Here is a 14,970-nt window from a genome sequence, read left to right on the forward strand (position 1 = left end):
CTGAGGCAAATTAAATCTGTGCAAATATATGGCATCAAATTCAACTTTGATGAACTCTGATGTGCAAATTTTGCACCACTTCTTACTAGCACACAGTCTACTGGGCTTTGAGGAAACAGAGAGGTGTTGCCTGTCGACAGTTGCACCTTCCGTTATTACTTCCCATTTAGGAATATAAAGTGGTTTGTAAAAGAGACATGGTTTGCTGAGAGTTACGAGACAGGACAATTACCAGGTACCCATAATACCAAAAGTCCAAAACCGGTCAGAGTTCAGAAATGTGCCCACTAGAACAAACAAAAATCACTCAGGGGATGTCTCACGAGAACAGGCAGAATCTGAGGACAAACCCAAACAAGGACCAGTTAGACTCCAGCAGCATTAAGCCCATGCTAGATGGAAAACTCAGGGCTTGGCAGGACACAGAGTGGAAAGTCCAGACACCAGACAGAAAGCCAGACGGGCCACTCTGGCGGTCGACCCAGGGATGGGACAGGAAAATGAAGAGAACGCCCGGGTGGACAACCCTGGGACCAGACAGGAAGCCAGAGAAGACACTCGAGCGGTCGACCCAGGGATGGGACAGGAAACGTCCCATGATGAGAACGCCTGGGTGGACGACCTCTGGGTCGGGGAGTCGTGGAAACATCACTTCCTTTCAAGTAGCTCCAAGGTTGGTGAATCCAACTGTTAGTCGCTGCGTCTTCCCCCCCACGACCACATACAGTCCTCTACAGGCCGGATGCTTGTAGTTTAGACCCAGTCAGGTAAAACAGAAATGTCAGGCAAGCTCACATGAATGTGCACAGCCAGGAGAATATGACCACTCAAGGAAATTCGTAAGATATCGTGTAAGACTTTACATAGTTGGACAAAAGTCCCGCCAGCAAGAGTTAGCAAGACTTGTATAAACCGAGTTGCTTCTCCATAGAAATACATCAACATAGCTACACCTCGTTTTTTGAGCTTCCAGTCACGTCTAAGATGTTAATTTATCTTTGTAACATTGTAAGTAAGTCATAAAATGTAAAAACATGGCACGGGCTCTTTAATCCATGGTTAGCACGTCTGCCGGCTTGCAGGGCTTTGTGTCCCTCCTAAATAACCCTGAGGTACAGTCCTGAGAAACAAATGCCAAGAGGCATTTTTATGACTATTGTGACTAGAAGAACTCTCCTCACACTAGTCTACATAAATATTCAGGATAGTCCACATCTCAGCATCTACAGCTCTGTATTTCTTTTTGTCATCTTGCATTCTTGTCAAAGTAGAATTGCATAATGTAAAACTGTCTTTCTCTTGAGGATGCAGTTGTCTTGTTTCATACAAACAAACAAAAAAGTGTCAGTGCATAAACCACCTGCTCTGTGACCAGCTGAACCATGGACCTACAGTGTGAACATGGTCCCGGACAGTTTGGCCACTCAGAAAAAGGTGACTAACCAGTGTACAAGATTCATAAATCTGTCAGTGTCTGCCCAGCTGAAATGGCACAAGCTGTATAAGAAGCGCTGTGTAGGAGTCTGTGCTGCACAGTGAAGCCACAGTCTTCTTCAGCTGCAACACTGAGTGAGAATATGGATTTTTCCTGTCTGTCATTTTCTTACAGATAAAATCAGCTGGAAGGCGACGTGCCAACACGGCTCTAAAGCCTGAACCTGTGTTCATATAGTTTTCTGAAACGTGGGGGCCATGAGAAAGCTGTAAACTGTCAATTAATGTGATTGATGTATTAGTGGCTTAACCTCACAGCAGCGTTAACATTCATGTGGAGTGGTGTTTACAGCATAACCATAAAGAAAGCCAGTTAAAAGAGCTCAGTAGCCCTGCGGAGCTGATGGGAAGTGTGTATCAGGTGATAATTCTCTGGGTTTCTTATTAGGAATGACTCCTGTCACATGGCATTACTAAACGTTAAAATCCTATGTTAATATATAAGACTATTTCACTGTCATCCTCACAATTTGTTCCATTACTGTAACACCACACTTGAACTATCCTGAGTAATGCCTGTCTAGACAGGCCAGCAGCGCTCCTTGTTTTTGTTATGGCTGTCACTACACACTGGGCTCTTTGGAGGCTCCCAGAATCAATAAAGCTGTCTAGGTACCGCACTGGGTCCTGAAATAGGCACAACTGTCCTGATTATTGTGAGCTAAAGTACATGCTCCTACTTTCTGTGAAAGCCTTGTCAAGCACCAGCAAGCGGCCCCTTTCATCCTGTCTTTGTGATCGAGAGGTCACCCAGGTACCACGGCGCCCCAGGCGGTGCCCATACAACTTATATGCTAGGCCTTTGAAACAGCAACCATCAAGGTGCTGCCAAACCAAAAGGCGTATCTTCAAAGAAGCTGCTGCCTCATAACGGTACAGTGACCTTTCACATGTGCTTGAGGCCACGTGCACTGTACAAGCAGCCAGACCCCAAAACCGTTAGTCACTGACAAAGGGCTGCTGTGCATCCTGACTGATTATCACCTGACTGACAGGCGCACTGAGGCTCATGCACGCCCATAGACCAAGTACTGGCTGAAACACTGGCACAAATCAAATAGTATGGCTGTCCATTCAACTTCCTTCTTATTAAGGAAGAGTATAAATACTCAGTTACAAGTAAAAATACTGCTTTCATTCCTGTATGCTATACTGTTATACCACATGTTGAAGTGTCCTTAAGCCAGACACTGAACCCCCGGTTGCTCCCAGCGATGACACCGGTGTGTGAATGTGTGAGTGTGAATGGGTGAAAGGCCAAATAGTGTGACAGCACTTTGAGTGTGCTGCAACGCATAGAAAAGCGCCCTACATACCATTTACCACACTTCGGGTGCTGCATTATCATTCCTCATTGCTCCTCACCTGTGTTGCTTTTTCCCCAAGTTTCTTTTCTGCAATCTCCATTAGTGCTGCAGCCCCAACAGTTTGATGGAAAACAAGCAGTGGCTGATTTCACTGATTATTTCCTCCCCTCTGATTGAAGGTGCTGATCACTGAAGTCAACTGCCCCGGTTTCTTAAAGTGGAAAAAATCTGCAAACTCATAGCACTTTAAATGAGATCTAAAGGTGCAATAAGACTTCTTATTTCACACCACACAAAATCCGACTGCCGCGGGGTCTGCTGAGATAAATCATATTTTTAAGGTTGATCATTCCCTCGTTGTTTCATCCTCTTCATTATTTTCTGAAGCAAATCACTTATTTTTCAGCCATATCTGTGCACCGTGGCGTCTCTTGTCAGTAAGACCATAGCTGCCACAACAGTGAATGTCGCAGCGAAGCCTCAGCTGTCAGCCCTCATCAACGTGTCTGTTGTCTTCTCCCAGAACCTAAACCGTGCACAGTCATCTTGAAAACTGTCACTGGTTATAAACACAGTCTGTGCTGTAATGGACTTCACAGCATCTGAGCTTTAATTATGCATCTGGTGACTGAACTGGTTCGCTCAGGTAGCAGCACGGCTTTAGAAGCTATCAGCACATTTTTCTGATACATGACAGGAAATTAATTGTACAATATGTTCAGCAACAGACAAAACAAAGCATCCTATTGGTTTTTTAATGATATTTTGGTGCTGGCTTGATACTGGGCCACACTTAAACCACAGAGCACATCATAATTCTGCCCCAGTCTCTCTGTATTCACGTCTCTCTCTCAGATGTTGTTGTTTAGATGGTTCAAAGTCAGAGGATGACCCTCTTGCTATAAATGAGGTAACTGGGTTGAGTGCAACAGCAAAACAACAGCACAGTGAATGCAAATGCAGACACACACACACACACACACCTGGAGAGCGATTAAGCATAAAGGATTGTCGTTCTAGAAAATTCTGTGTACGTTACAAAGCAGACAGATTCACAAATGTGCTGCTCAGCAACAGTCTGAGATGGTCAATTCAGCCAAAGCGGTGGTGCAGCGCTGTGACGCAGGAGAAGCTGCTGGAAACGGTTTCTCCCTGTTTTCTCATGTCAAGTTTCTATTGAACTGCTGGAAACGGTTTCTCCCTGTTCTGTTTTCTCATGTCAAGTTTCTATTGATTTCACCAGTATTTGAAAATGTGCCGCCATTAGCAGTGGCTCACTGGCAGTACCTTCAGCTCATTACCTTGTGTACTACAGTATATACTACTATATTTGTTTACATTTTGGACCAAGTACGTTGAATTAGCTATTAACAGTTCCCTTTTTGTTATGCACCGTTGGATGTACTGACAGATATCACTGAATGTCTTTGATGCTAAAGAATGATTTAAACCCTGATGATATTCAAGCAAGTTCTGCTTTATCTCATAATTAGGACAAATTATCTCATATTTTCTTGTATTTTCCCCTCTTAAGAAAAACTACTGTGCTTTAGGTGCTTGATAAAATCTCCTCGTGCTTTCTCAACGTGGTAGGTTTGAGCAGCTGTAAATAACACAAGTCAGAGGCATTTTGAGAGCCAGTCATATTGCTTCTTATGTAGAAAATCACTTTGTGCCCTCCACCTGCAGCGCTGTGACGTCACATGCAAACGGGCTGTTAGTGTGATCAAATTAAATTTAAATGACTTAAAATATCAGAACCAGGGTTTTCAGGGTCTGTGTGCGTGTGCGTCAACATCTGCTGCTGAGTAGCTGCTTAACTAATTGCAAGCTGTGAAAACTAAAACGAGTTTCTTGATGATGGCGGTTTGAAATATTGAGCCAAATGCATCTATATCCAGAAATAAAACAGGTTATTTATTTGAGGCAGCGCGACTTTCCATAGTTTTCCCATAGTGTCTGAAGATGAAACACAGCAAAAGAAGGAGAAAGTGCTTGTGCTGCTGAGAGGATATTTTTGCCTGATCTCTTTCTCTCTGGATCAGAACAGCAGCAGCAGTGTTGCTGAGGCCAGAGGAGTGTAGATGACACTCAAACTGAGATTTATGTGAGAGTGCACCTTGAGCGCTTTTTCATTTGGAGCGCCTGTACTGTAGGGTCGGTGGTGGTGGGCTGCAAACTACGCAGGCAAGAAGATGAGCGAGGATGTAACTGTGTGTGTGGGTTTGTGTGTGTAAGTGCTGGTCTGTGCTCTTTCTCAACTAAGCTGCTGGAGATGGCGTTTCAGCGTGCACGGCAGAGTGGTTTGCCTGTCTGTGCATTTCTTCTTTTTTAAGCCCCCCCCCCGCCGCACAGCTCCTGTCATGCTTAACTGCCCTGTCTCTCCACTGCACCATTGTGTTTGTTTATGTGCATGCTCGGTATGTTGTGTGTGTGTGTGTGTGTGTGTGAGGAAAGTGGGGGTAAGCTCAGCTGGGGGCTGTGCTGACTAGATCACCCTGCCCCCAATAAGGCCAGCAGGACAGCGACACACCACCCAGAACTGTACCCCCAGGGTACCTCTCACCTGTTCTTACCTGCTCAGAGGACTCATCCCCTGTTTTCCACTCTTTTTAGATGAACAAGCCCCCACATCTGCCCCATTCACTCCAGCTCCAGCGGTGACACCAGGGAACACAAAGGAGAGCAGCCCTAGAGACAGAAGCTCCAGTGCAGTGCCTGGAGGTTTTCTACAGTCAGTAATGGCTCAAAAAGGGGAGAATCTCCCCTCTGCTCTGCCCCAGAACCTGCTCCCTCATCTGGGCAGAGGACTCGGTGCCAGCTCCCTCCCTGGAAGTCAGTCCCTGCAGCATCAAAGCGGGGGATTACTGAGCAGGGAGAAATCCCCAGCATCAGCTGCAGCGTCAGGCCGAGGCAGCGATCCAACTGAGCCTCCTCCTACAGACACACACTCCCAGCTGCCTCACACACAGACACACAACCCTGAGCAGGAGATTGAGATTACCAGTGTGGCCACGATGGTGGACGTGGACACAGAGGCACCTTCATCGGGTATGAGTCATTACTCATTTTAGTGTTATTGATTCATTCAGAATGTTACACAGTGGAGGAAAGTAACCATGTGCATTTAGCCAAGTTTGAAGTACATATTTCCATTTCCATACTAATTTATACTTCACTTTTTAACCATGTTAGCAGCACAGCTCCATGGATGTCGTTTGGTTGGCTCACCACTTTAGTCCAGAATGACATATCTCTGCAATCATTTGACAGATTCCCTTGAAAATGTAGAAAGACACTGGTCTCCAGGAGATGAGTAAAGCTGACTTTGGTGACCCCTGACCTTTAATGTTGCACCACCAACAGGCTGGTAGATGTGGTTTTTAGTGAAACGTTTCATCAACCACTGAATGGATTGTGACGACATATTGTGCGGCTGGACATTTCGGTTTATGACTCAAGTCTCGCAACGGTAGAGGTGTTCCCATCAGCCTCGGCTGCACTTCTATATATTTTTACAGATTAGATTGTTAAATGTAGATAATCATTATAGTGGTGCTTATGTGTTAAAGCATCAGTGAAAATAACACAGTAATGAAATATGTAACAATACAACACATAGGTGTAATTAGTACTTTTACTTTGAGAACATTTTATTCATAATAAAATGGACTGTACTCTTTGTTTACTTGAGAACAACAAAGCAAAAATACTTCATTCCAATTAAAGGCCCTGCCTCCCAGTTCATCAGATGAAAGTACAAAAGCAGTATTTACTTAATTGTACTTAAAGTAGAGGTACTCATTCTGCAGAAACATTTGCTCAAATGTTGTTTGTATTTGCAAAATAACAAATTGTTTTGTGGAGTGAACAACATATGATGTGAGGTACAAGTAGCTTCAGTCAAAGATGTTCGTTCTTTCTTCACTACTAGTTTTACAAAAATAGAGAAGAGGGAAGGTGATTATTTATTTCATGTCACTGTTAACAGCCTGGAGTCCTCACTGCGCTGATCCCTGTAATTTCCGTCATTAATTATACACAGCAGGGATTTCCTGTGAGTTTGCAGACAGGCTCACATTAAATGGATTTGCAAGGCAGAGTAAGGAGAAAATTTAAAATATAGCCAGTGCAAAGTAAACTCCTGTGCTCTCTCCTCAGCTGTGTCGAGCTGCATGGTGAACTTCTCCGACCCAGAGGGATACATAGACTCGTCTGATGACCCCCCTCTGCTCGACAGCACCGTCTTACACTGCACCTATACTGTGACTGTGTACATCGGCTATGGAGTGGAGCTGCAGGTACACATGAGCAGCATGACAACAAACAACACACAACTAGACTGTTACACCAGCACATAGTCACTGTTGGCAGAGTGACTTGTCATCATACTCATCAGCCCAGGCTGAACTCTGCCTCCTAGTGGCAGCTACTGGTGCTGCTCTATCTCTATCTCTGTCTCTCTCTTTTCCTCTGGGTTTACTGGCATGAACATAATCAGATATAGCAGCGCTCAGCAGCTAGGTTCAGCCATAGGTCAGGTTTTTCCATAACTGTTCAGTGGGGGGTCGGCATAGCTTTACATGTGTGGTGGAGAAGCAGGCGTGTATGCTGACTTTTTACTTCTTACCATCTTCTTCTTACCAGCTCCTAAAAAAAGAATCTGTCACCAGTTGGTTGCTAATTTTGTCCATCTTTCATTTTGTGCTCAGAGTGTGAATGTTTTTTATGTAGTTTACTTCCTGAAAAACAGTTGTCTCCTGCCTGAAGAATCACTGATAATAGCAGGAGGAAAGAACTGAAATAGTAACATTGCAAGCTACAGACAGGTGCCAAACTAAAGGACGACCCAGCACAGAGTCCCAGTGAGGTGCTGGGCCACCACGTGGCACCAGAACAGCTCCACCTTGACTCTCCAAGTCTCTGAACTCTCCTGGAGGGATGAACACCGTTCTTCCAACAGATGTTCCCTCATGTGGTGTTTTGATGATGGTGGTGGAGACGCTGTCTAACACTGTCTAACTTTTATATTTCATCCAGTTTTGGTGAGAAACTGTTTTTGTATTACCACAGGAAGTCATTGTGTGTGTCTTTTAAGTGCAACCTGAGGGACCACTGAGGTAGCTGGAGAACAGCAGCCCCAACTAACGTGTCCAATAACTTGGGTTGTGTCTTTCTGTGTGTTCAGGTGAAGAGTGTGAACCTGTCGGAAGGTGAACAGCTGTCGATCAGGGGTGTGGATGAACAAGGGTCTCTGCTGGTCCTAGCCAATCACACGCTGCTAGTTGAGGGTCAGGTGATCCGCAGTCCCACCAACACGATGTCTGTCTACTACCGCTCTGCCCTGGAGGGAAGTGTGGGCACCTTCCAGCTGCACTATCAGAGTGAGTCCATGCCGCACATGTGTACACACACAGACACAAGCGTACACAACTATGAACGTACTCAAACCAGCGATACAGAGTCAGTAAATCTGAAATCCTTATTGGAGCCTAAGAGGCTGTTTGTGGTCTGTATATGTGCTAATTACATAATCAAAAATCTTCTCCTCTAATCACTTAACATGGTTATTGAATCTGTCATGTGAATTAGCTTATTACAGCTCTGATGAATTAGCCCTCATCTCATTAGGAGCCTGAAAATATGGGGGTTTATATGGAGAGAGAGTGTGTGTGTGTGTGTGTGTGCACTTGGCTGTGTCAGCCCGTTATTGCTATGACAAGGCCTGGAAAGGAGGAAGCATCAGAGTGTTAAGACCCACCTGTGTCATTAATCACAGCCATCTGATCCTATTACATCAGCACCAGGTAGGAGGACAGAACTGAGGAGTGACGGGCATTCAAATATCTCTGCTGAGAGCAACGTGGCCACGATAAGAATGTCTCCGAGAGAATTAAAACAACAGGAATAGCATTACTCACAACTGTTCAGTTAAAAATTGACCTATGGGTATGTGATTGCTCCGGTGACCATCAGACTAGATGAAAAACATTGGCTTATTTTCTAAATCCTTTAAAGCTGACTTTAATTGACCAAGACTAATCAAACAAACAGTTTCAGGTCCTTCTGCTCAGAGGTTTAAATGTGGGATCAGTTTATTTAAAAGTCCTTTATCCCAGTTCTGTCCAGCCATATTAGTGTCCCACAATAAAGAAAACAAACTGTAAAAGAGATAAAAGGTGACGCTTTAGGATTAATGGTGAAGGGGGACGGGGCGGCGTCACCGTTTGCTGGTGCAGTTGCTTCAGTGGAAACTGTTCAGATTGTCCACTTTTGCTCTTGAACGTCTTCAAAGATGTATCTTTTACAGTGGTTTTAACAGAGAATGGCTGCACACATAACAAATCACTAAGTCTGACAGGAGTGTTGGAGAAAGTGAATATTGGAACTGATGATAAATCTGGATGAAAAGTCGGAGGATCACAAAGACCATAAAGATATCTGAACCAAACTGCATTGTAATCGATCCAGCTGCTGTCAGTACCCATCAGGTAGGAGCAGTAGGATTCCTGCTCCGTCCATCCAGATATTTCACCTTGGACCAAAACATTTCTGTCTCTAGAGTCGTTCTGTTCACATGGCTAAAAAGCATCGTAGGTGTCCACGTTGTGTTGATTTGTAAATGAAGGACAACAAATGGATTCACAGCTGCTCACTCATCTGCAGCATACACTGTGACTAAATCAGTAAACTATGACTGCCTTGCAACAAGCAGAAGGTCCTGGGTTTGAATCCATGAATGCCTGCATATCTGTACAAAGGCAGGTTAGTGGACTGTGACGTCATTGGCGTATCGTCTGACCTGATCTGGACAGTCAAATGGCTGTGACTGTCAGGTTGTCTTTTCTGGAAAGTTACATAAACTTGTCGCTCCCTGTCAGGCTCAGGAAGGCGGGTTCATATGCTCTTATGAAATCAGACAAGCTGTTGAACCTGTTGAAGCTGTTTGAGGCTTTAAATTTGTCTTTAGATGTGAATAATGTCCTTGTGTCGGCCTTGTTATTGAATGGACTAGGCTGGGTCAGGATATGTCTACAGAGAGTTGTGTTTAATTTATGTCATATTTTGTTCTGGAACTGTGCAAGAAAATTGATAAGAGTTAGAAATTTGTACAAAATAAATGGGCACATCTTAGGGATTGTATCTGTTTTTATCATGTGATACCTTTGAAGCAGGAGCCATAACAGCATTCGTGTTAGTAGCAGTTATTAAAAGTTGTGTTACTGTATTTGGTGCTTACTCGGCGTCATAGTTCACAGACAGCCCCTCTCACTCTTCTTCATGTTCTTGCCTCCGTGTCCAGTCTACAGGCTGAGCTGTTCCCTGCCAAAGAGGCCTCACTTTGGGGAGGTGTCCGTGCTGGACCTGCTCCCTGGCGGTACTGCTCGCTTTCACTGCCACATGGGTTACCACCTGCAGGGGGAGCAACTGCTCACGTGCCTCAACGCCTCCCTGCCATTGTGGAGTGGCAAGGAACCCACCTGCAGAGGTGAGTGTGTGGAGAGCTGCAGAAGCAAACTGAGAAAATGATGTGTGGCTGTTTAAACCCATATAAACGATACCACAGCAACTACTGGAGTTCAAATTCTTCTGTGTAGCTCTCTGTGGGGGCACGGTGAAGAACGCTACAGTGGGAAGGGTGCTGTCCCCTTCTCCCCATCACGGACCCAACGCCACCCAGGATCGCTCCTGCTCCTGGTCCCTGGAGGCACCCAAGGACCAGAGGCTGCACCTCCACCTGGAGAGACTGGCCTTGGGCCCCACAGACAGGTAGGAGGTCCCCCCCTCACATGTCGGTGTGTTTTAGGTTAGTGGTGAGCTGCCTGTTCTTACTGGACATCGGCACCGTGTTCCTGATTCAAATCCAGAATTGATCCATTTCATCTGGATGGCTTTACTTTGTAGAGAAGCATTAGATTCTCCCAGCGCTTCCACTGCCTCCGAGGTGTCCACCTTCACTCATGCACACAGTCCTTCCATCCCTGCAGGCTGGTGCTCTGGAGCGGCCTGGACGCCGGCTCTGTGGTGCTGTTCGACTCGGGACGAAATGGACAGATCCCTTTTGAGGGGGTGATCAGTGAGGGTCCCTCTGTAAGGATTCAGTTCATCACTGACCAGCCCAACCACAACACGGGATTCAACATCCGCTACGAAGGTACAGAAGCCACAGCACACCCAGTAGGACACAAAAATAAAAGTAGTGATCCTGCAGCACAATTTAAACTTACTCAACGTATCGTTACAATTACACTGTAATCATTTTAACACGTTGAGAAGATTGCAAGGCCCCATGTCTCTGCTCACATTGTACGCTGCCAAATGACTAGAATGCCAGGATGAGAGCTGCTCATCCAACATATCCTGATCTAAAGCTTTCAGAGCGTCTGGCAGTATCAGATTGTGGAGGGATGGATAAATCCCTTCCAATATGTTCATCTTCATCAGCAAAGAGAAGAGAAAGGCTAAGCAAAGAACCATCTTTGCAAGTGGTTTTTTGGGGCAGATGCTATTAATTCTCTTGGCATCTAGTTACAGAAATTAGGAAGAGGTATCACAAAGAAAACGAACAACTTAAAAAGCCAGATGGAGTGACTTTACTGAGACACATTTCCTAGTAACTGTTAAGTGGGCTGAACTTGTTCTTTCTCTCATTTTCTCCTGCAGCCTTCGAGCGTGGCCACTGCTACGAGCCATACCTCCAGAACGGAAACTTCACGACGTCTGACCCGTTGTATGGGGTTGGAGCTGTGGTTCAGTTTACTTGTGACCCGGGCCACTCTCTGGAACAAGGCCCCCCTGTTATCGAGTGTGTCAGTGCACGGGATCCATACTGGAATGACACAGAGCCGCTATGCAAAGGTGAGGGCAGGTAGCAGCCACACCGAGCCTCATGCAGGAACAGTTTCGCATTTTCATCCTGGGTGAGGCTTTTTGATCCAAATCAGATTCAACAAACTCTCTTTAACTGCACAAAACTTGTACAGTGGTCATTTAAACTTTATGAATAATGGCTGTGTAAGACTTACAAAAGACAAGTAAGACGTGTTGTATCTGCAGAAAGTGCCACCTGGAAGTAAGGAGGTTCATACTGTGGCACTTCTTTTTTGATTGCTAGATAGATAGATAGATAGATAGATAGATAGATAGATAGATAGATAGATACCTCACTGGTCCTGTTGGAAATTCAGATTTCCAGTAGCAACAGCAATAGTTATCAAAATCACAGCACACCAAAATAAAGAAATGTATAAAAGTGTACGACTAACATAAGTATAAGTATAAAACAAGTATAAACAGTAAGTATAAAAGTATGAGTATAAGGTGTACATAGTAAATGACGCATAGATTAAAATCAGATAACTTTGTTCTTTAAACAGTTTAAATGTGTCTGTGGAGGTTTTTGTGATCAGTGGTGGAAAACAACTTAGTACATTTACTCAAGTATATTGTATCTATATCATGTCCTGCTCCTTCATCCTGTCAGAGACAAACCGTGTACTTTTTACTACACTACATGTACCTGATAACTTCAGGTCCAGAATCAGATGAATCAAACCAAACCCAGTAGAACCATCAGACTCTATTGATCCCAGTAGGAAATCCACCAGCTACCCAGCAGGATGGAAAGTACTTCCCAGTATAAGTATATAAGGTAGTTACCATCAGCTCCACCTTTACCAGCTGCAGCGTTAAAGTGATGGACACAGTAATTAGTCACTATGATCCAGTAGTATCAGTAGTATCTGCAGGATGAGCACGATCACTGCACAGTAAGTATAATAATCAGGAATGGCCTATCTGCTGGCCAAACTATTTGTAATGTTATTCATTCTGATTTTACTGTTCAGTTTGTCTGCTTCTCTCTCCTGCTGCTCATCCTTGCCCCTTCTCTCTGCAGCACAGTGCGGAGGAGACCTGACTGGTCCAGGGGGCGTGATTCTGTCTCCCAACTGGCCGGAGTGGTACGGAGAGGGTGAGGACTGCAGCTGGAGGATACATGTTGAGGAGGACAAACGAGTGCTGCTCGATGTACAACTGTGAGAAAAACAGCAACACGCACAGACCAGATCAGACCAAGAACCACATCTTACCATTAAAATGTGTGAGGGGTCCAGCAGCCGACGGACATCTCTCTGCTCCTGCTCATACTAAACATTCATTTCCAAACTCGACAATGTTAGGGAGCACACTGGTGCTACTGCCACTGCACTTTTCTCCAGACTGGTGATATTCCTGCCATCGTTTTGCTTTTGAGCTGCTGGATTGAGTCTTATTCATGTCTGAGAACGCTCCATGGTGCAGCGAGCTAACAGTAAATATAAAGTCATGGTGTAAAAGTTGTTTTGTTTTAATTATGAAACTTTCACTAAAACAATCCTGGTGCAGTCAGAATGTTTTTTTTATTTATTCAGTTTATTTAAAGTGCACATCGCCCACACAGGCCTAGTTAGTGAAGGAACTAGTACTCAAAGTAGAAATCTGCTGAATGCTTACCCAGCCAGTGAAACCAGGAGGGACCGAAGCACAGAGAAAAATGTGGATTTTAAGGCAAACTGTGAAGTTCTCAGCTGAGCTGCCTCCTGAATGTTTTGCAGGAATTTATTCCTGAGACGGTGAGCTCAGCGAGCAGAGGCTCCATGCCAAAATATTTTTGTAAAAGCTACATGAGAGAAGAATAACCAGAGAATATAAAGGAGGGTATGGAGTAATAAGATGCAGGAAGGAGATGGTCCATTTGCAGCCTTAGGAAAACATCTTGGTGCTGCCAAAGAAAAGCAGCAATCGATTCTGGATGCTAGGAAAAGAAGAGCAAGGATTTTTGTGAGTAAAATGGAATCATCTTGGCTGTATAACATTAAGTGAATAAAGGCAGGTGTTGTGACGCTGACAAAAATAAAAGGGGGATCTGAAACTATACCCAAATTCATGACTGTGGCAGAAACTGTGCAGCCATTAGGATTAAAATGAAAGATCCATGACGGTGCTGGCAGGGAGGATTGTGTGTCAAAGAAGAAGAGAGGGGGGGGTGAATGCTTACCCAGCCAGTGAAACCAGGAGGGACCGAAGCACAGAGAAAAATGTGGATTTTAAGGCAAACTGTGAAGTTCTCAGCTGAGCTGCCTCCTGAATGTTTTGCAGGAATTTATTCCTGAGACGGTGAGCTCAGCGAGCAGAGGCTCCATGCCAAAATATTTTTGTAAAAGCTACATGAGAGAAGAATAACCAGAGAATATAAAGGAGGGTATGGAGTAATAAGATGCAGGAAGGAGATGGTCCATTTGCAGCCTTAGGAAAACATCTTGGTGCTGCCAAAGAAAAGCAGCAATCGATTCTGGATGCTAGGAAAAGAAGAGCAAGGATTTTTGTGAGTAAAATGAAATCATCTTGGCTGTATAACATTAAGTGAATAAAGGCAGGTGTTGTGACGCTGACAAAAATAAAAGGGGGATCTGAAACTATACCCAAATTCATGACTGTGGCAGAAACTGTGCAGCCATTAGGATTAAAATGAAAGATCCATGACGGTGCTGGCAGGTAGGATTGTGTGTCACAGAAGAAGAGATGTGAGGCAGAGATGCTGTGTGGGCTGAAAGGGTCAGGTGTCTACAGATGTTCTAAAAACAGCTGGAGATTAGTTGTAGTTTGTCCAGGTTATCAATCCATGCAGCTCATGGCACATGTGCAGTGGGCTCCACAGTGCAGAAGCAGATTTGGAAGAAAAGAATGTTTGGCGTATGTGCCAGACAAGCAACTCTGAGTGGGAAGAATAGGTGCCATCTTGTAATCTGGGATCCAGGTCTCATGGTTACAGACTGATAAACACTCGGCCTGTGGATGAACGCAGCACATAGCCTTCATCTCCCACATGGTCGGGGTTCATCATCATTACTTCCAGCCATCCTGACCTGACCTGATGCCATGGTCTATATGTCTCTCTCCCTGGCTCTGTCTCTGTCCCTGCTCAGACTGAACATCAGTGACAGCGACATGCTGACCATCACTGACGGCGATGAGGTCACGACACGTATCCTTGGGCGGTACGTCGGGGGAAGCAGCCCCTTCAAGCTCTCCTCTACCACCCCTGACCTGACCATCACCTTCCACTCTGACCCGGCGGGGCTCGTCTTCGGAAAGGGCGAAGGATTCATCATCAACTATATGGGTGAGA

The 14,970-nt window shown here is 44.9% G+C and overlaps 1 protein-coding gene across 2 annotated transcripts in view; it reads left to right on the plus strand.

The window, feature by feature from the left end:
- Positions 1-14,970, plus strand: part of sez6l (seizure related 6 homolog (mouse)-like) — a 44,213-nt gene that overhangs the window by 17,504 nt on the left and 11,739 nt on the right. For both annotated transcript variants that reach the window (XM_020625121.1, XM_020625122.1), the window contains exons 2-10: positions 5,418-5,852; positions 6,963-7,102; positions 7,990-8,185; positions 10,105-10,290; positions 10,400-10,571; positions 10,790-10,956; positions 11,466-11,660; positions 12,700-12,838; positions 14,768-14,964. In XM_020625121.1, coding sequence (XP_020480777.1) covers positions 5,418-5,852; positions 6,963-7,102; positions 7,990-8,185; positions 10,105-10,290; positions 10,400-10,571; positions 10,790-10,956; positions 11,466-11,660; positions 12,700-12,838; positions 14,768-14,964 — 1,827 coding nt within the window. The remainder of the gene's footprint in view (positions 1-5,417; positions 5,853-6,962; positions 7,103-7,989; positions 8,186-10,104; positions 10,291-10,399; positions 10,572-10,789; positions 10,957-11,465; positions 11,661-12,699; positions 12,839-14,767; positions 14,965-14,970) is intronic.

This window comes from Monopterus albus, unplaced genomic scaffold, assembly GCF_001952655.1.
Source record: "Monopterus albus unplaced genomic scaffold, M_albus_1.0 scaffold346.1, whole genome shotgun sequence".
Lineage (NCBI taxonomy): Eukaryota > Metazoa > Chordata > Actinopteri > Synbranchiformes > Synbranchidae > Monopterus > Monopterus albus.